Source organism: Hakea prostrata, chromosome 5 (genome assembly GCF_041222555.1).
Source record: "Hakea prostrata isolate BN-2017 chromosome 5, UWA_Hpros_2, whole genome shotgun sequence".
Classification (NCBI taxonomy): Eukaryota; Viridiplantae; Streptophyta; class Magnoliopsida; order Proteales; family Proteaceae; genus Hakea; species Hakea prostrata.
This window is the reverse complement of record NC_142604.1, coordinates 38,919,610-38,940,254: the sequence shown is the minus strand read 5'-3', so window position 1 is coordinate 38,940,254 and position 20,645 is coordinate 38,919,610. Positions and strand designations below refer to the sequence as shown.

Sequence of the window (20,645 nt, the reverse complement as noted above, 5' to 3'; positions counted from 1 at the left end):
GTTTGCATCTCCAACAAAGAAAATTTGGGATAATTATTGTTGTCCCCTTGTACTCTGATTTTATTACTATTTTATCCCCTCTACTTTTTAAAATTGCTAATCCAACCTTTAACTTTGTCTAAAATTACTAATACCCCCTTCCATTAAGCTCAGTTAGTTTACTGATGATGTGGCATCTATATATTTTTTTCAAAAACCCAAAAATAACCCTACAATTATCTCTTTACTTATTTACTCTTTTGCAAGTTATGGATAGAAATTAATTTTTCTTTTCTAAAAAGAAACTACCGAATAAAGAAAATACTTGATTTTTCTTCTCTAAAAAGAATTCGCCGAATAAAGGAAATATGAGATTAAATAAAACTTAAAATAGAAACTAAAATATTAGAAAATATCAAATGTAATTCAAAGTTGAAAATTGAAAATCTCCTAATATATGCTAACCATTGTACAAAGTGTGTGGTCCCACCAAAGCTAACATTTATTGTAGAATATAAGATTTTAAGGATATAATTGACATTCAATATAGTTTCTAAAAATGAGGGTAATGTCATACTTTTTAACTTCTTAATTTTAATAAAGGGTTTACAAAATAGACATTACACATTTGATGTTAACAACCACTTAACACCGTTAGAAGTGAGGGGGGCAACAGTAATTTCATAAAGAAAGAGGTTTGATTAATAATAAAACCAAAGTACAAGGGGGCAATAGTAATTATCCCAGAAAATTTTTGTTTGCATCTAAAATTTTAAGGTTGAAGTCATGTCTTTTTTTTTTTTTTTTTTTTTTTTGTATTATTGCTTTAATTTACCTATATTTTGTCGGAAAAATATCATTGTCAATTTACCTGTTTTTTCAAATATGTGTAAGCCCCACAAAATATACGTGGGCTTATGCCTTAATATAATAAAATCATTCAGAGGTGAGACCCTCAGTAAATCTATAAGGGCCCATACAATATGTATGGTGAAAAATTATTAGTGCTTTCCCAACAGGAAGGTGATCTGGACTTTCATTCTTCGCCTCCCCCTCCCCTAAATATTCAATCATGATTCCGCCCCTACCTTTTATATTGAAAGTCAAAGATAAAATTATATGTGAGATCGATATTCTACTTACTATTTACTATTTGATTGAGAAATATACACTTGCCTAGCATTTTTAGACACAAGCAAATAATTTAACATATATTATTTAATAAAATTTTTAATTTGGTACATAAGGAAAAATTACATGATTACCTATTTTTCGATTTTCCTTTACAAAAGTAGTCACTCAATGTTTCACTTAACAAATCTAATTAATGAGTTAAAATAAATTTAAATTTACAAAACTAACTAAAAAATTGATTCTTTTTTTCTCTTATTTGGACAATTTTGCCTAAAGACTAATCATACGGTCATATTAAACAACCATCATCTTGTTCTTACAACCCTGACCCAAGAAAGTCCATCCATTCCTCCATTTTTTCATAGTTTTCATGGTTGCCCCCACGTGACGGTACAATTGGTTTTAGTAGTTAATGTCCAAAAAGAAAGGAAAAGTTACTGCCTTTGTTAGTTTTGTAAAACTAAAGTTTGATTTTAGCTAGTTTTGTCAATTGAAACGTTGAGTGGAGACAAAATTGATTGCGAAACTAAGCTACAGGCTCTAGGATCATCAGGCCCACTACCCAGAAATTTAAATTGAAGGGAAACCATATAATTCTACTAACACCTAACGAAATTAGCAGGAACTAAATAACCATAAGTAGAGTAGAAAAATTACAGTATCGAACCAGCACGTAAAGATGATTGTACTGAAGCAAAATATTCAGTTGGAACAACCTCCACATTTAACTTCATGTTAACAGAAACAAGCAAAAGCAACAGTTGCTGCATCACAAAACTTCACACACTGGTTCTGATTCTGATTCATACAGTCTGTCTGTCTCTAAGCATGAAAGAAGACTTGTCCGTCCACAGAATACCTGTACAGCATTGAATTAGAATGTTTCACAGCTTTCAGGCCCCAGCAAATGAAAAAAGTGTTCCCTTCGGAATGAGTAAATGAAGCAACTTCCCTGAATTTAAGCAACACTAAGGCCCATACAACTATAGAAAAAGAACAAGCTCAAAGGGTTCAGGTTCATACTTTTTCAAGTAGGATCATAAATTTAATATAAGCTATTTGTTGAGTAAGCAATGAGCATTAGGAGAGCCTGGCAACCTCCTAAAATAAATAACGAGGGCTAGGGTTTCCTGAAAAGCAGTGTGGCCCCCCTACACCCACCAGTAGGGGGATCAATGGTAATGTGTGGAGAAGCAACCACAGGAGCTGGGTCGTCATTTAAATATTTGTGTTTTTTGTCTCTTAAGTGCAAGGGACACACTACCTTCTCAGGGTTCCTTTCCCTTGATGATACAAATAATATGATAATAAAATTAGTGTCTGCTTGTCCATGAATAAGAAAGCCATTCCTCATATCTCATTTGCCACAGTAGATTTCACTGGGTCATCGTGACTTGCATGGCTGGTTTATACTCCGAATTAGCCCACATATCCAATTTGGCAGCCAATTTCCCACCATGACCCACCAACCATAAACAGGGGGACGGGCTTTCTGTCTAGGAGCATGGATCCTGCAAGGAGTAGAGTTTAAGCAAATGAATGAACAGGAGAGGAGTTTACATCTCTCACTGAAGGAAAGGGAGGGAACTTCAGCACATGTGGTCTGTACACAGTTGTCATGCTCCTGGACAGTCTCCTTATCTTTCTTTCTTTCTTCTTTTTTTTTTTTTTTGGGGGTCAGTATAAAAGATCATTCTTTGGACCAACTTTTGAATTTCTATTTTGGAAAAGAAGATGCCAACTGTACTTAAAACTTGACCAATCAATTCAATGTGAAAATTTTGGGGGAATCAAGTTTCCGTACAGAAAATATAGCCAAGACATGGAAATATCAAAGAATAAATCATCTAACATCCATAAGGCCTTCATGTTGAAAACATACCTCAGAATCAGCAGCTATCAAGCATTGTCACTTTTTTTCTTCATTTTGTGGTTTCTCTTCATCCTTTTTCTGAATATAATATGAAAATACAAATCAGAAAAGATAACAGAACTTGATCTTTATTCCATAAAAACAAACAAATGTGATTGAGTTTCCCACTACGTACTGTGAATGAGATCTCATTCACTGTTGGGGAGGAGAGGACAGGAATGGACATTAGGAGGAACTTTGGAACATACAAAAGCCCCTTGGATGGTGGTGAAGCATCTATGGGTAAATCAAAACTAAGTCTAACGATTTATCTCAAACAGAGGTGGGGGGAGGACGAAGAAGAAAAGAAAGAGAGATTGTAAACATGAACTAAATTTAGTAATAATCCAAAACGACAATCTACTAAGATAGACGCGACACCCATACCCCTTCACTCTTTTCTTATCTTAGTCTCGACAAGTAACAGGCAAAAGAAAAACCATGGATGAATTAGCTAACACCTTCTACTACTACTCCTACCCCCAACGTTACCTAGATTATCTAGTACACTAAATCACTAATAGCTAATCTTTTGATCAGACCTGCCTAAGCCATATGTAACCAACATTATTAGATTTACCTATCATTGAGGTCCAGAAACTCACCTCGGATTGTCCCTGCAAGGATGCAAGCAAGTCTTTCACGGAGGGGTCATTTGGATCAACTCCTGGAAGCTGGGATTGAGGGGGGGAAAATGCAACATCAATAAGCAGGTAAGGAATACTGATCCATTTTGGAGATGTTAATTGTGAGTGATGTGTAATTACCGAAGCAAGTATAGATGACATAAAAGACTGGTCGCCCAATGCCTTGCTCATCTCTGTCTGAGTTGCTGAATCATTCAAATTCTCTTGCACAGACATTCGAAGAGCTTCATGCAGGAGAAAAAGGGTAAGGGATCAACAAACAAATGGCCTATAATAAATAAGGTCACATAGGACCAACAATGTCTATTGTTTTAAACTCAACTGTGCAAGCTGGTGTTGATACCCAACAGGTCCACATGATTTCAAACATCAAAATCACAAACTGATTCTGTGATCTATACAGAACTCCCGAGTAGGAATTTCTTGTTCTACTTTTGAGTTAATTTTAATCACAAGTTCATAATTTTATGATTTTATTGGTTTTATTTGGTCTGCAAGGGGCTTAAAATTCTCTTATAAGTGACTAATTTTTACAGAATATCAATGCATGAAAATATTAGGTTACATAAATTGATAAGGGGAATCGTCCGGCCTTTATTCTTCAATGTCTCAGCAACAAGAGCCCTCAAACCAACTGTTCCCCCTATCTTCATTTTCTTGTTGCTTTAGGGCTTTACTTATCAATGTCTGTCTAAGGAAGGTTATTGTTAAGCTTTAGGCTTAGTTAGATAAGAGTTAGGAGTCATATTCCTTACTTAAATCTATGTTGGTTTATTGTGTGTTGGCTGGCATAATAGAATATAGATCCTATTGTCCAGCCTTGTTCTCCAATTGTTCACTCTTGGTCTGTTATAAATATATGTGTTGGCTGGGATTGTTTACAAAAGCGATTCCACCAGTGTTTTTCCAACTGCTGCCAAAAAGCCAAGAAAGAAGCAGGGGTTGATGCTCAGTGCAGAAGCATAATCATAAAAACCCATAAAGCATAATCATAAAAGCCCACAGCCTTCTAGCATTAAGATGCAGCAGACCAAAACAAAAATGAAACCAAATAGCCTTATGACAAACAAGAGATGTTCAAATCTAGAAGATGGTCCCACTTTTACACCCAACTGAAAGTAAAATATTTCAATAAAATGTACAGAATTGGATCTGGATGTGGTAACAGGCATTTATCCATGGGCAATTATCAAAGTTTGCATTACAACCTCAAAAAACATTATTCAAGTACAAAAACACATCTAGAAATGGTATGGCTTTGTGATCCAACACTAAATGGACTATACCATGTAGGTTTTCACTGTATTTACCAATATAAGCTGTTCTACACAAAACAAGGAAAATAAATATTTAGAACCCTAGATTGATAATAAGAAAATTAATCGCCTATTTTGGGTTCAATTGCTGATCATCCCAATACATTTTTTTTTATATTTAACATTTAGTGTTCAGCATTAATTAATAAATAATTTCCAAAATCCAATGAAATAAACAAATAAATATTTTCGTATAAAAAAAATTTCAAGTAACTTAAATCAAACTGTAGATCATCTTGGTTGCTGATAACAAGTTAAAAACTATATGAAATCTATCTCGCTCAAATTATCAAATAAACAACCAACAAGGTCCTCAACTTATTTACAGGAAAAAGGTTCATTCTGAACATCTAGTCTCTCGAGATTCCAAATAGATGCAAAACCACCAGTTTATCATTCAATACATATCAATACAATAAGGCCCTATCAATTGGAACAACACAAGAGAAACCAACTATAGTTTATAAACACTAATACAGAGTGTCAGTGAGTGACAGAGAGCAGGCTTCTCTTTGCAGGTCCCAACACCGCCTCAAGAAAATAAATCAAAATGCACTGAAATTTGGGGTTTTAGATCCAGAATTGTAATGCTTCAGTAATGTTTCAAAACTGTACACCATTTTGGTCAGCTTGTCCAAAATAACGTTGTTTTTTTTTTTGGTGGGGGGGGGGGTGGAGGGAATGGCACATTTAAGTTGAGATTTCAAGCATTAAATACAGGCTTAATGTAAACACATTCACTTTAAAAAAGGACATGAGGCTTACTTGGGTGGTTGAATTTAGTATTCAATACTTTGGCAATCTAATAGTTATCGTAATAGATGATTCCTCTTGTTTTGTCTCTTCAGAAAAATTCATTTATTTGCATCAACCTTTCGAGGGGCTCATTCAAGACTTACTTGAACAACTATTCAACAAAAATTGAGAACTTTGGTTTCAGCTCTTCAGGATAGGAGTAGACAAAAGAGAGATTTTTTTCGTTTATTTGCAAGGGGCTCATTGATAAAATATGTACTGATGGATTTGAAAAAACTATAGCCTCCCCACACATTTTTATGCCTTGACAGACAGTTTTATATCTCACCCTAGCCCTTTTCCCACAAGCCTATTCCTTAGGATTCAACCTAGAAATCTAAAATTCTAGGCCTTCCTACATTATAAAGCTATGCTTGAAGCCTTAAACTTGGTATCATCTATCCTTAGCAGTTTTACCCTCAGAGTTGTATTTTCTTCTAAACATTCCCCCTCATTCCAGCAATTCTACTCATGCAGTCCAACAAAAATCAAACTCATCAGCAAGATAATAAAACGAATTAACTCAAAAAGCTCCCCAATCAAGGCCGACAAGTTTTTTTTTCAATAGGTACCTTATGCAACTGGGACACGATGGCACTGGAAAGGGTTAATGCAATACCCAAATATGAAGCCCATATGAATCCAACATTGGCCACTTCAATGACCATTTTGAAAGCCCAATAAATGGTCAGCATAGTGATATACAACTGCTGTTGCCACATTTTCTTGTCTTGGAATATAAGACGACTGTCTAAATTGTTTTAGACAAAATTTGGAGTTGCATCAACTAGTAACAGTTGAAAAGATTCGATGATGGTAACACCAAACCCAAGGGTTATTTTGTGCCCCTTTTTTTTTTTTTTTTTTTGGGGGGGGGGGGGGGGGGGGTTGTGTGTTAATGAGAATTTACAGTAAAGGCAACTGTAACCACATAGAAGAACAGAGGCACATGTAAGAGCACAAAGAATATAGTGAATTGTTCAAAGAAAATTGTTTCATGCATGACATATAGTGTAGTACTAGATTGGAAAGGATCCACCTAGAAGCCAATAAACATAATCTGATGTAAACGTAGTACTATATAGCTATTATGTATCCTAATCTAATTATTAATCTTGTGAACCAATATCCCCTCCCACTCCCCCCCCCCACCCAAAAAGAAAAACTGTGGGCTTATATATTAAGCCCATTATACTGATAAACCGGAAGAAGAAAAAGCCCAATGCCTATAGAAAAAATAGACCAAAAATAAAGATTTCTGAGGCACAAGACTCAATTGAACAACCTCATCTGCCTCAACATTCCCTCATGGTGCGGCTGTGTAAGTTCAGTGTAGATGCATGCTATACATTTCAGAGAGCTCAGTGTTCTTAAGGGGTTATTATCACTATTGTTGTTGTATACTTGTATCACTACACTGGATTTCAACTTTGTATTTTTAACTCACTCAGGCCAACAAAATTAAGAAAAAAGAACGTAATGGGACCAAACATACAGAAAATAACAGCCTAGATCCCCAATCATGGTAAAATAAAACCCTTCAGCAGATTTCATAATCCTGAAATTTATAATCAACTGAAATGCTCAACAGCATAGTTGCCAAAGCAACAAGGCAATCAATGCATTTGGGGGCCTTCAAGAGCCATGCTGATTAGGTGGCTGCAAGATGCCACCTTAGCAAACAAAGCGTTTTAGTATACATTTTTTCAATATGACAATTTATGTTTCACAAATAGCATACCAAAGCTTATATAATTGAAACAAATAGTAAAGACTCATAATAATGCAAGATTATCAGCAAATAAAAAGACAGACAGAAGTTCATCTCGACAAATAACAAAGCATAATAACATATAATTATAATATATGAAAATATGAAAATGAAAGTAGTAAGTATAGTACCCTCTGTGATGTAAGAAACTAGTTATGATTTCAAAGACTTGTATGGATGATGTTTCTGTTTTTTCTTCTACTCTGATTTCTAAGTAAGTCCCAACTGATTTGCTCTCTTTTACAATTAGGTTTGTATTTTTATTTATCATTATTTTTTTTTAATCCTGTAATCTTAAAATAACCAATGCTTCTTGTTACAATGACAATGAAGCATACAACTAATAATATGTGTTGTTATGGAATAAAACTCAGTCATTAAAAGTTTCCAAAAGAAAAAAAATAAAATCCAGGTACAAAATGCCTAAAAAGGTGAAGTCGCTAAGCCCACAAGATGTCAATATCGCGTACAAGGCATCACGTAGAGAATTAAGCGTGGATTTTTTGCACGTATAAAAGGCGGACTATTGCCTTGGTGCCCAAAAAATGACTTGGCAATGCATTGACAACTAAACTCAACAGAATATGCAAACTCACCAAAAGCCAAATCTTGATCCTCTCCGGTTGCCTCTGACATATCAGCATCCGCTGTCTGACCAGACCTAGAATCATCCATGGACATTGCAAGAGCCTGCTCTAATAATGCAGTCTCATCATCCTGTCACCAGTAAAAGGGCAGCATGAGAAGCCATCTGAAGCAAAAGTACAGGAAAACACATCGGAGTAAGGACAATCATTGAAGGTCAAGGGTTTAACTAGAAACAACCATGCAGCATGAGAAGAATTACTACAGTTCTGATAAGATTCCATTAGATTCTACTCCAATGATTGGCACATTCCATACAGCATCTTGAACCAATAAAATCAGGATCTAGCTCACAAACAGAAGGTATAACAACAGCACCAGAGATCAAATCATATCATACCAAAGATAGGAATCACGTTTTAAACAAAAAGCTAGAAATTATTCTTCCTTCGCTCCTAGATATGTTGTGTTAGCTACAGAAAGAAAACAATATGCTATGGAGAACCATTCTTTGGACTGTTGACTGATTGAGCTAACTGAAGAAAATGAAAGGTGCATCTTGGTGTCCCAAAATGGTGAATTGAAGTTGAAAGACTCTTTTGTTGCTCTTCAAATCCTATTTTCCAGAGTATTTAACATATGGTGAAGAAGGGTTTTCAAAAAAATTTGGATGTGACATAATTATTAGAAGCTGCATATTTTTTAGCATTTACCTTTGTAGACGAAGCGTGTGTCATGCTAAGGGTGGAAATATGTAAGTTAACCACCATTAATTCACCAGCCTAGGATACAGCAATATTTTTCTAGCAACAAAAGACTTGCTGATGTAGATCCAAGGTTCAAATATATGTACATATTAAGGGAAATTCAGTCCAAGAACCTTATCTTGACTCCCATCTATTCACTACCTCTTCAATCAGTTTGGTCGAAAACTGAACCAATGGCTCTGTCATAAGTTCAGGTTTATTAGCCTATGCACAGGGACTTTATTTCGGTCATTCTAAAAGCTTGACAGAGGACATTAATTCCAGCCCAGCGTTTAGTTACTATCTCTAGTAGAATCTAATGTAAGAGCTGGAGTATTTTAGTTTCCATGGTAAAGACTTGCTTGAGTTGTAAGAAGCTACTCCATCCATGAAGCAGCTTGTTTTCAAGCTGTAAATAAGAAATCATAGCCTATGAGATGCAGCCTAGAACATACTATGGGAAGCAGCAGCTGACTAATTGTCCTAATGGGATTAGGGACTCTCAGAGAAGCCTGACCATATCAATTATTCCCCTTTCTTTTTCACTTATCAAGGACAGTCATCCACTCTCAGCCTCACTGTTGGAAGAGTTCTATAATAAGTTTTACCAATTGAATCATAAAAATCTTCCATCAATCCATTGTTTCTTTAATCAATATTCAATGTTGTTGATTTCTTGTGTAGTTTCTCCTGTCAGTCCTTTAACTTATTATACATGGAGCTCTGATGTCGACTCCTGTTTCAACCTGAGTTAGCTAATCAATGATTTTAAGGTTCAGCAATAAAACCATTTTTGACACTGCAGAAACTCCTCATGTGTTAGAAAGTGCTCTACTGACAATTTTAAGATCTGGTTTGTTTTCGATTCCATTTTAGCTCCTTAGGTTACTAAATCTAAATAGTCAAGGCATCAAGGCACTACAGAAGCGCCTAAGCACTTAGGTGATGAAGACAGTTGCCTAGGGGACGAAGGTGTCCCAGTGTGATTCATTATTCCCATCTTTTCTAAACTATTATATTACAATATATATTTGAACCCAAAAAAATATATTACAATATATACTTATATCACTAGAATCAACATTAAGCCACATCATCATCATCAACAACAAGCCTCGTTCCAACTAAATGGGGTCCGCTACATGGATCTTTGCATTCCAATCAGCTCTATCTGAGGCCATACTAATTACAAGGCCTAATCATATACTTTCTCATCACTTCTCCTAAGGTAATCTTAGGTCTGCCCTAGTTCTTTTAATTCTTTTTTATGGATTAAATTACTTCTTGGTAGAGGGACATTTAAAGGCCTCTGTTGAACATGGCCTGGTGATGTAAACCAGGATCTAGGGCCAAGGGTAATGCTGTAATTTCCCTCAATTTAGGGTTGCTCAGGAAGTTCTAGCGAAGAAGAGTGAGAATTCTAGGGTCTCGGGGTATTTTCACACTCACAAACTTAGTCACAGTGTGAAGAGGGTTCTGGCTTTTATCAGAAATCAGAAATTATGGTTTTAGCAGGTTCCGCAGGGGTAGATGGGGACCTATCTTTGCTGGTTTTATAGTTTCAGAACTATGGTTCAATGGGTGAGAGGGTTTAGGTGGTCTGGGACTCTGGATGATCTAAACTTAGGGTTTTAGAAGCTTTTAAAATTCTGCAGAATTCTTCTAAGGAACGAGATGAAGTGCAGAATTTTCGGACTCCAGGGATTTTAGGGTTTAGATGGTCCAATCGAGATGAAACTGGGACGGATCACTAGGATTAGGGGGATAATGTTCCTAAAGTTTGGGAAAGATCTAAAGGTTAGATTGCCGTAGATCTGGCCTTGAATTTTAGGTCTAGGAAAAAGTCCGAAAATTGCAAAAAAAAATCAAAAAATCAGAAAAGGGGGGCACTGGGGTCATGGATATAGGGTTTGGAAGGGCGGCTAAGGTTAGGGAAGGGGTTGGGGTTATACTTACTTGACTGGGGAAGAACACTTGAAGGCTGCTAGAATTCTGGAAGTTCTTGGACTGTAGCAAGCTTGAAGAAGATGAAAAAGATGCTAAAACTTGAATGAAGATGATGAATATTGAAGAAACTTTTAAAAACCCACCGAGGCCCCCTCACAACACGAACCCTGGTCCTTGATAACTTTTCATTCAATAATCCAGACTGAAGATTATAATGCTAGAAGAGGCTATTTATGGCCTAAAATAAAAGATTCTTACAAGGGTTGGGAATCCTTACTAGATAAGGATCCCAACTCTTGACCAAAACACTCAAAACATAATTAAATTACTACAAGACCACAGCCCTAGCATTGGAATCTTGTAATGACATTCAACTTGGGCCAACTTCAAAATAGGACTCTTAAGCAAAATAAACTCCTAAAAGATAAGATCCCCATTGGATAAGGAATCCTATCTTATCCATAACCAACTCAACTCAACTTACACTAGAATATAACTCTCAAACAACTAACTCAAATAAGAAATTGAAACTAGATTCATAACCCTTGGATCCAAGGGATTATATCAAGACCTATATTGAGCCCTAAAAAACTGCTGAAAATGATCAAAATACCCTTGGGGCATTCGGCCAGCTTGGATTGGCCATTTGAATCTGGATTTCAGTACCTTATTATGGGGGAAGTCCGTGTGTTCACATCACTGCCACCTTAACAACTTCACCGTAACTTATCATCTATCCAAGCTACTCCCGGATAGGGGTGTCAATGGGCCAGGTTGGGTTGGGCCAACCTTGAACTCTAACCAATTCTAAAGGCTGAAATTGAAACCCAACCCTACCCAACCCTATCAGGGTTTAATAATTACCAACCCTGGCCTAGCGCCGCACTTGTTTTACTTTTAGGCTTGTTTTAAATTTAACTAATACCTTATAACTAAATTACACTAACATAAGGTCAGCTTGGGCTAGGCCGTGTTGGCCTGAGGGCTAAACCCAAACCCAAACCCGACCCGACCTTACCTTGCCAGGGTTGATTATTTTGTAACCCAAGCGAAAAAATGGGTCGAGATCAGGCCGGGCTCAAGGTGCGCTTGGGCTCAAGAGGGTTTTTTTGACACCCATACTCCCAGACCAGCTATGAACATTTTTAATCCTAGTATTACCACTCATCCATCTTAACATTATCATTTCTACTGCATTTGAGTTATATATTTTGCTCCTTAATAGCCCAACACTCGGCACCATATGTCATAGTTGGTCGAACAACAGTCCAATAGAATTTTGCTTTGAGCTTTATAGCAATATGTCAATCACACAACCTTGGACACACCTCTCCACATCATCCATTCTATTTTAATTCTTCGAGGAACATCATCCTCTATATCACCTTTCTTATTTATGATTGATACAATGCACCTACGTAATTGCTTTGCAAAATCTCCTCATCAAGTTTGAATGCCTCATCCCCCATCTGATCATGGCCAAAGTTACACACTGGTTATTTCGACTTTGTTCTACTTAGGCAGTCTCTAGCATAGTAATTTTTTTTTCTTTTTATAATAATAATAATAATAATTAGGACAATGTTTGGTACAATTTGTACAACCTATTTCTACTAAAAAGGGGTCGAAAAAAATACAAACACCAAAAACATATTGAAGATTATTTTTTATTTTTTCTATGAAAACCAATTTCAAATGTTTTTGTGATGGTTCTTAAAACACATGGTTCTAACGTCTATAAATGAGGTTAAAAAGGTAAATTTGTATTCTTATGAAACCCTACACTTCCTATTTTATTTCTTCACAGAACCTTTGCTGGGTCCACGTTCTCCGACGTTATTCATCTCTTTGCTCAACACCTGAAGACATTCTTCTCTTACTCGACTCATCAACAGGCTGTTCCTTGTCTCTTGCAGTCTTCATCAAGGCATTGTTTGTTTTACAGACTACTAATCTTTCATTATTTTCATCTTCAATCCGTATTAATCTTCACACGACATTGATAGCAGATCCCTGTATAGGTTAAGGATATAGCTTAGAGAGGGAGAGAGAGAAGAAAAGAAAAGAGAAAAAAGAACCCAAAGAGATGTTGATTCCAATTAGTCTCTGGAAACCAATAAGTAACCAACCGACTTCAATTGTGAGGAAAGAGATACAAAAATTTGGTTTCTTGAAATCCACCAAGCGTTTAATTTTTATTTTTTTTTTTTATTTATTTATTTATTTTTTTTTTTAAGTGCTAGGGAAGGAAGCAACCTTGCACAAAAATTTGCACCACGAAAATATCCAAATAATACGAAAAGAAAGTAATAAACCAAAATGAGGAACAGAGGGAATCGGTAAAACAGAAGGATACTTCACTAAAAGAAAGAAAGTAGCAAGAGGGTGAAAACTTTCTCCGAACAGATAATGAAGGGAAATAATCATGGAGGTAGATTAAGAAGACTCATGGAGGAGAGATGAAAAGCCAGTCACTTTTCTTATTAGCTGGTTGCATTAACATGGCTGAAAAAGACGTTAGAGAGAGGCTGTGGGATTGGTGTGCCACCGGAGGGAATGTCAGAGTGAAGGGAGAGAACCACGGATTATACATAACAGGTTAATAGAAACCTCAATTATCCACCTAGTCAAAACTTATCTTAGAATTAGATCTCAGCAATAATAACCCAACAGAACAAACAAATAGATTCAGTTACAGGAATCGAAGAAATTAGAATCTTGAAATAATGAGCAGAAGTGGAATTATTCAGCATCACCAAATCAGCAGGTCTGATCTCGAAGGACTTCAAGTCAAAGGTCCTCTCTAAGGTGAAGAACAACTCTTCAAAATTTGATGGCAATCTGATGTCAGATCCTCTACTGTAATTCATGTCAAAAAAACATTTACACATGAATTCCAGGTTGGATCATGAGTTGCAAAGAAATAAAGAAAACAGAAGACTATCTATTTGCCAATGAGGAGATGGAGGAACAAAAATAAGGAAAACAACTAAGCTTCATACTAGAAGAAAAATAAAATATACTCAAAACTTTTCAGTATAAGTTTTACGACCTATAAAAAGTTATTTTGCGGAAAAATATACCAAACGTATATATTTTACCTATTAGTTACCAAACAACTTTTACATTTTAACCCAAAATGATTTTTAGTGCAGATTTTTTTTTAAATTGGTAAAAAAATAAAAAATGAAAATCATACCAAAGAAAGCCTCAACTTAAAGCCTTTTGATTCTAAAGTTGCTCTCCAAGATTCTAACTTGGTATTAACCCCTACTATCTCATCTACCACAACAATATCATCAGCAAAAAGCATACACCAAAGTACTCATCTTGAATGTCTTTGGTTAAGTCATCCATTATAAGTGCAAATATAAATGGACTTAAAGCTGATCCTTGATGTAGCCCACCTGAAATCGGTAACTCACCACTTTGTCCCTTGACCGCTCTTATGCTTCTCATTGAACCATCATACATATCTTTAACCATGTTCACATATTCACTTGCAACATTTCTTTTCTCTAGTACTTGACAAATTAATGCTCCAACGATTATTATTATCTTTTTCTAGGTGAATAAAGATCATATGAAGATCTTTCTTACACACTATAGTTTTCCATAATTCTCTTAATAAAATAAATAGCTTCCATTGTAGATCAACCAGGCATAAAACCAAATTGGTTATCCATTATAGTGGTTTCTTGTCTCAAACAGGTTTCAATCACCCTCTCTGTTAAGCCATTAAATCTAGCCTAACAACGGTCATTCCTCCTCCTTAAAATCTGCAATCAATCTCTGAAAATACAGCAAGCACAGAATGGAACTAACCTAAGATAACAATAACGCTACCTTTATTAGTTACTGAATTCAAGAATATAACAAAACAAAGCTGTTAAAGTATACATAAATTTGGAGTTTACTGTTCACGTTACTGTTCACGTGAACAGTGTTTTTACTGTTCACGTGAACAGTAAAAACAGCTTTTACTGTTCACGTGAACAGTATTTTGCTGTTGTTTTGATTATGTTTTCTATTTCTAGTGTGGGAATCTTGCTACATAAGTTTTGGGAGTTTTTTAGAAAGCATAGTTTCTATTTTGGTGGTAGTTTCCATTTTCAGAACTTTCTATTTTAGGAGTTAGGAAGTTACTAAAGCTGTAATATTTTGTTTCCTTCTTCTAAAGGACAATTACTTGTCTCTCAAGTTGTATTAGATTCATTAGAAGCTATAAATAAAAGTGCTCTGTGATTCTAGTCTCTTTAGCTAAGAATCACAGGTCTTTTCTACTAGTTCTTCATCTCTCTTCTCTTCTTCTTCTTCTCTCTTTTCTTTGTTCAAGTTCAACTGCTATTTTGATTGTTTAAAGCTTGTTTTCTAGCATGGCATCAAAGCTTTTTTGAATCAAAATAGTGTTGCTCTCAATATTCTCTTCTGAAATTCTTTTTTTTTTTTTTCCCTGTTATCTTGGTGTGCAGCCACCTAATGCTGTATATTATGGACTGTTAGATCAGATATTCATGTGAACTGATCTTCTCTACCTATTACCTTACTCTTATATCTACCAAAAAAAAAAAAAAAACCTTACTCTTATACGTTCCAGAACTTGGATACCTTTGTTACCTCTCTTTTTTTTTTCTCCCTCCTATTATGTCCTAAGGTTGCAGAATTTTTTTCTGCTCATTCTACTTCAAGTTTTGGAAAACTGATTTGAGTGCTATCTACCTCAGTTTAATGTCTTCACTTACACGTGACTCAATCATGAGTACAGCTGAATCAAAAGGATCTCAAGGAGATCATGTAAATGTTCAAATTACATCTATCAAGCTCAAAGGTAGTTCTAATTACTTGTTGTGGTCACAAACGGTTCGGGTGTACATACTTGCAAAAGGTAAGCTTAAGTTCATTGAGGATGAACCTCCTGCTGAGACTGACAAATCCTATTTTAGTTGGATCCAAGATGATGCAATCATCAAAATTTGGATGTGGAATAGTATGGCACCTGATATTGCAGCGAATGTTATGTTCCATAAGACTGCAAAGGGAATATGGGATGATTTGCAAGAGACTTATTCCCAAGCTAAAAATATGACTCGGATTTTTAGTATTTATGAAAAGCTATTTCAATTTCAGCAAGCTGACAAGTCTTTGCAGGATTATTACAACTCCTTTAAAGGCATAATGGAGGAGTTGAATGTCTTTCAACCTCTCACCACTGATATAGAGAAGCTAAAGGCCCAACGGAATGAATTTTTTGTGTCTAAGTTTCTTGCAGGATTGAACCCTGAACTGAAATCTGTCAAAGGACATCTTCTTGCTGGTGAGCATGTCCCTAATCTTAGTGAAGCATATTCTAGACTTCAACGTATTGCCTTGCCTGAAGGGAGTTCTCCAAACAAAAGTTCTAAAGGAGAAAATTCAGCCTTCACTACCTCTTATGGAAGGGGACGTGGTTGTGGTTCAAGGGGAGTTAGTAGGTCTTTTGGAGGTCGTGGTGTTCAACTGTCTAATAAGACATCTCGACTTTGTACTCATTGCGGTAAAACAGGGCACTTAGTGGAAGCTTGTTGGGCCAAACATGGAAAACCAGAGTGGGCCAAGCACCTTGCCAATCATGCCGTTTCTGATGGTGGTACTGATACTGTAGCAAACAACGATAGTGGTTCTGGATCTTCTTCAAGGGACTTGTCTAAGACTCTAAGAGATGATGTAAGCCAAATCCTTCGCCGATTGCAAAATATTGAAACTAGCGTTTCCACATCCACTAGTACTTCTACTGCCACACTATAGTGGTTCTGGATCTTCTTCAACGGACTTGTCTAAGACTCTAAGAGATGATGTAAGCCAAATCCTTCGCCGATTGCAAAATATTGAAACTGGCGTTTCCACATCCACTAGTACTTCTGCTGCCACACTTTCTCATGCAGGTAACACAGCACTTCTCACTTCTACTCCCACCCCTTGGATCATCGATTCAAGGGCCTCTTCCCATATGACTGGTAAGTCATCACTTTTTAGCTCTTTTTCTAAATCTACCACTAAAAATTCTGTTGTCATAGCTAATGGGACTTCCACACCTATTCTAGGCTCTGGAAGTGTTTCTCCTACACCTTCTCTTACTTTATCATCCGTACTTCATGTTGCTAACTTTCCTTTTAACTTATTATCTGTTAGTCAATTAACTAAAGCACTAAACTACTCTGTGACTTTTACTCCCACTTAATTGTGTTTTCCAGGACCTTCACACGAGGAAGACGATTGGTGGAGGGTGTGAAAGGAACGGACTCTACTATCTGGACTATGCTACCCCTATTGCGGCTCTTTCTGATGATTGTGTAGATGCTCTCCAGTGGCATTGTCGTTTAGGCCATCTGTCTTTACCTAGATTAAAAATTTTATTTCCTTCTTTTAAATCAGTGTCTAGATTAAATTGTGAAGCGTGTGAGTTAGGGAAGCATCATCGTGCCACCTATCCTCCACGCTCTATCTCTCGTAGTGAGTCCTTATTTTCTCTTGTTCATTCCGATATTTGGGGCCCTTGTAGAATTAGTAATAGGCATGGTTTTCGATATTTTGTTACTTTTGTGGACGATTTCTCCCGTCTTACATGGTTGTATCTTTTAAAGGATCGGACAGAGTTCTTAACTACATTTAAAAGTTTTATTCATGAAATTCGGACTCAATTTTCTCTTCCTATTAAAATTTTTCGGTCTAATAATGCTTTAGAATATGTGCAACATGATATATCTAACTTGTGTGATTCTCTTGGAATGATTCATCAAACCAGTTGTTCATTCACTCCCCAACAAAATGGAGTGGCTGAACGCAAAAATCGTCACCTCTTGGAGGTTGCACGCGCTATTTTGATTCAGATGAATGTTCCAAAGAGTTACTGGTGTGATGCAATTTTGACTGCTGGTCATTTAATTAACCGCATGCCTATGCCTTTGCTTTCTGAAAAATCTCCTTTTTCAATTGTTTTCCCAATAGAGAACCATTTTCAGTTCCACCCAAAATTTTTGGTTGTGTGTGTTTTGTTCACATACCACATCCTTTGGATAAACTTTCCCCCCATTCTATTAAGTGCATTTTTCTTGGGTACTCACGCACTCAAAAAGGTTTTCGTTGTTATGATTCGGTTCTTCGCAAACAATTTACAAGTGCGGATGTGACCTTTTTTGAAGACACTCCTTATTATCTAAGTCAATCTGTGTCTGTTGAACATGTTTTGGATGATACTCCTATTCCCTCTTTAGTTCCTTCCACTAGCAATGTTCCTCTACAGGTTTATCAGCGAAGACATAAGTTGCCAGAACATATTGTGGATAGTAGAGTTCCTCCTAACAATATTAGCGGCTCTCCTTTAGTGGAGCTTGAAGCTGGCCCTACGGATGTTCCTTCTTCATCCTCTCCACCGGCGGATTCTTCTAGTGGAGATCCCACTCTGCCTTCAGATGACTTACCAATTGCTTTAAGGAAAGGTACTCGTACTTGCACTTTACACTCTAACATTGTTTATCCTGTTTCCAATTTTGTTTCTACCTCTCATCTCCCTCCTAGCTTTCGTTGCCTTGCTTTGTCTATGCCTGCCGTTCATATTCCAACCCATCATACCGAAGCTCTTAAAATTCCTGGCTGGAAAGCTGCTATGGATGTGGAAATGGATGCTTTACATTCTCGTCATACATGGTCTTTAGTCAACTTACCTCCTGGGAAAGATGTGGTCCGCTGTCGGTGGGTGTATACAATTAAGTATCATTCTGATGGTACGGTTGAAAGGCTTAAGGCCCGCTTGGTGGCTAAGGGCTATACACAAACATATGGTGTAGATTATTTTGAGACTTTTTCTCCTGTGGCAAGACTTAATTCTGTCCGTGTCTTGATATCTTTGGCTGTGAATTATGATTGGACTCTTTTTCAGCTTGACATAAAAAATGCATTCTTATATGGTGATCTTCATAAAGAAGTTTACATGGAGCAACCTCCAGGGTATGTTGCTCAGGGGGAGGACAATGTTCGTGTTTGCAGGCTTCATAAAGCGATTTATGGACTCAAACAGTCTCCATGGGCTTGGTTTGAGAAATTTAGCAAGACTGTGGAGTCTTTTGGTTTTGTACAGTGTTATTCTGATCACTCTATGTTTGTTAGACGGCAGGGTGATTGTGTTGTCATTATGGCAGTTTATGTTGATGATATTGTCCTTTCAGGCAATGATGTTGATGCAATACATACAGTTAAGGCACACTTACAAAAATCTTTCCAAACCAAAGATTTAGGTGATCTACAATATTTCTTGAGGATTGAAGTGATCCGCAGTAAAAAAGGAGTAAGTTTGTCACAAAGAAAGTATGTGTTAGATCTTTTGACTGAGACTGGCATGCTTGCTTCTAAACCTAGTGACATTCCCATGGATCCTCAGTTGAAGTTAGGACGTGATGATGGTGACTTGTTAGATGATGTCCATCGTTACAGGAGTCTTATTGGGAAACTTATTTATCTTACTGTTACTCGTCCTGATATTTCTTATTCTGTTGGTGTGTTGAGTCAATTTATGCAGTCTCCTAGGAAGGCTCATTGGGATGCAGCGATGAGAGTGCTTCGGTACCTCAAGAGTGCACCCGGAAAAGGGCTCATCTATCGACCAAATCGGAGTATGGACTTGGTTACCTTTTCTGATGCAGATTGGGCTGGATCCGTCATTGATCGCCGGTCAACCACAGGTTATTGTACTTTTCTTGGTGGAAATCTTGTGACTTGGAAGAGTAAGAAACAGTCCAACATTGCTACATCTAGTGCTGAAGCTGAGTATAGGTCTATGGCCCACACCGCTGCTGAATTGATGTGGCTTCGTTCATTGTTAAAGGAAATAGGATTTCCAGTTTCTACCCCTATGAAAATGTTTTGTGATAATCAGGCAGCCACTTACATTGCTAGTAATCCAGTGTTCCATGAGAGAACGAAGCATATAGAGGTAGATTGTCATTTTGTGCGTGATGCAGTGAAGAAGAAGCTTATAGCAACTCCTTTTGTGAGCTCTACTGACCAACTAGCTGATTTGTTCACCAAAGCTCTGTTCAGACCAAGTTTTTAGTCTGTTGCAAGCTGGGCATGGGAGATTTGTATGCTCCAGCTTGAGGGGGAGTGTTAAAGTATACATAAATTTGGAGTTTACTGTTCACGTTACTGTTCACGTGAACAGTGTTTTTACTAGTTCACGTGAACAGTATTTTGCTGTTGTTTTGATTATATTTTCTATTTCTAGTGTGGGAATCTTGCTACATAAGTTTTGGGAGTTTTTTAGAAAGCATAGTTTCTATTTTGGTGGTAGTTTCCATTTTCAGAACTTTCTATTTTAGGAGTTAGGAAGTTACTAAAGCTGTAATATTTTGTTTCCTTCTTCTAGAGGACAATTACTTGTCTCTCAAGTTGTATTAGATTCATTAGAAGCTATAAATAAAAGTGCTCTGTGATTTTAGTCTCTTTAGCTAAGAATCACAGGTCTTTTCTACTAGTTCTTCATCTCTCTTCTCTTCTTCTTATTCTCTCTTTTCTTTGTTCAAGTTCAACTGCTATTTTGATTGTTTAAAGCTTGTTTTCTAACAAAAAAAAAAAAAAAGATATATTAAAAAAAATTTTTTTTTTTTTCAAAGAGGGCCCCCCTTCTTTTATTTTATCTTGTATTTGAATGATCAAAACAGTAGCCAAATAGGACCTTTCACAGGGAATCAACTTCAGATTTGATAGACTTAAAATAGATAAAATTCAGATATAATGGAAGGCTGAAAACCGAAGTGGTAGAACAAGGATATTGGTTTAAGA

The 20,645-nt window shown here is 36.5% G+C and overlaps 1 protein-coding gene across 3 annotated transcripts in view; it reads right to left on the bottom strand.

The window, feature by feature from the left end:
* Nucleotides 1-1,390: 1,390 nt before the first annotated feature.
* RPN10 (regulatory particle non-ATPase 10) overlaps nucleotides 1,391-20,645 on the bottom strand; it is a 43,676-nt gene continuing 24,421 nt past the window's right edge. Inside the window, exons 9-13 of one of the 3 annotated variants that reach the window (XM_089156881.1) lie at nucleotides 8,151-8,271; nucleotides 3,793-3,896; nucleotides 3,631-3,699; nucleotides 2,997-3,064; nucleotides 1,391-2,015 (exon numbers count right to left, since the gene is read on the bottom strand). In XM_089156881.1, coding sequence (XP_089013007.1) covers nucleotides 3,023-3,064; nucleotides 3,631-3,699; nucleotides 3,793-3,896; nucleotides 8,151-8,271 — 336 coding nt within the window. In that variant the 3' untranslated portion in view covers nucleotides 1,391-2,015; nucleotides 2,997-3,022. Of the gene's footprint in view, nucleotides 2,016-2,041; nucleotides 2,625-2,995; nucleotides 3,065-3,630; nucleotides 3,700-3,792; nucleotides 3,897-8,150; nucleotides 8,272-20,645 lie in introns of those variants that run through there. The other 2 variants (XM_089156880.1, XM_089156882.1) reach the window with 2 other exon arrangements.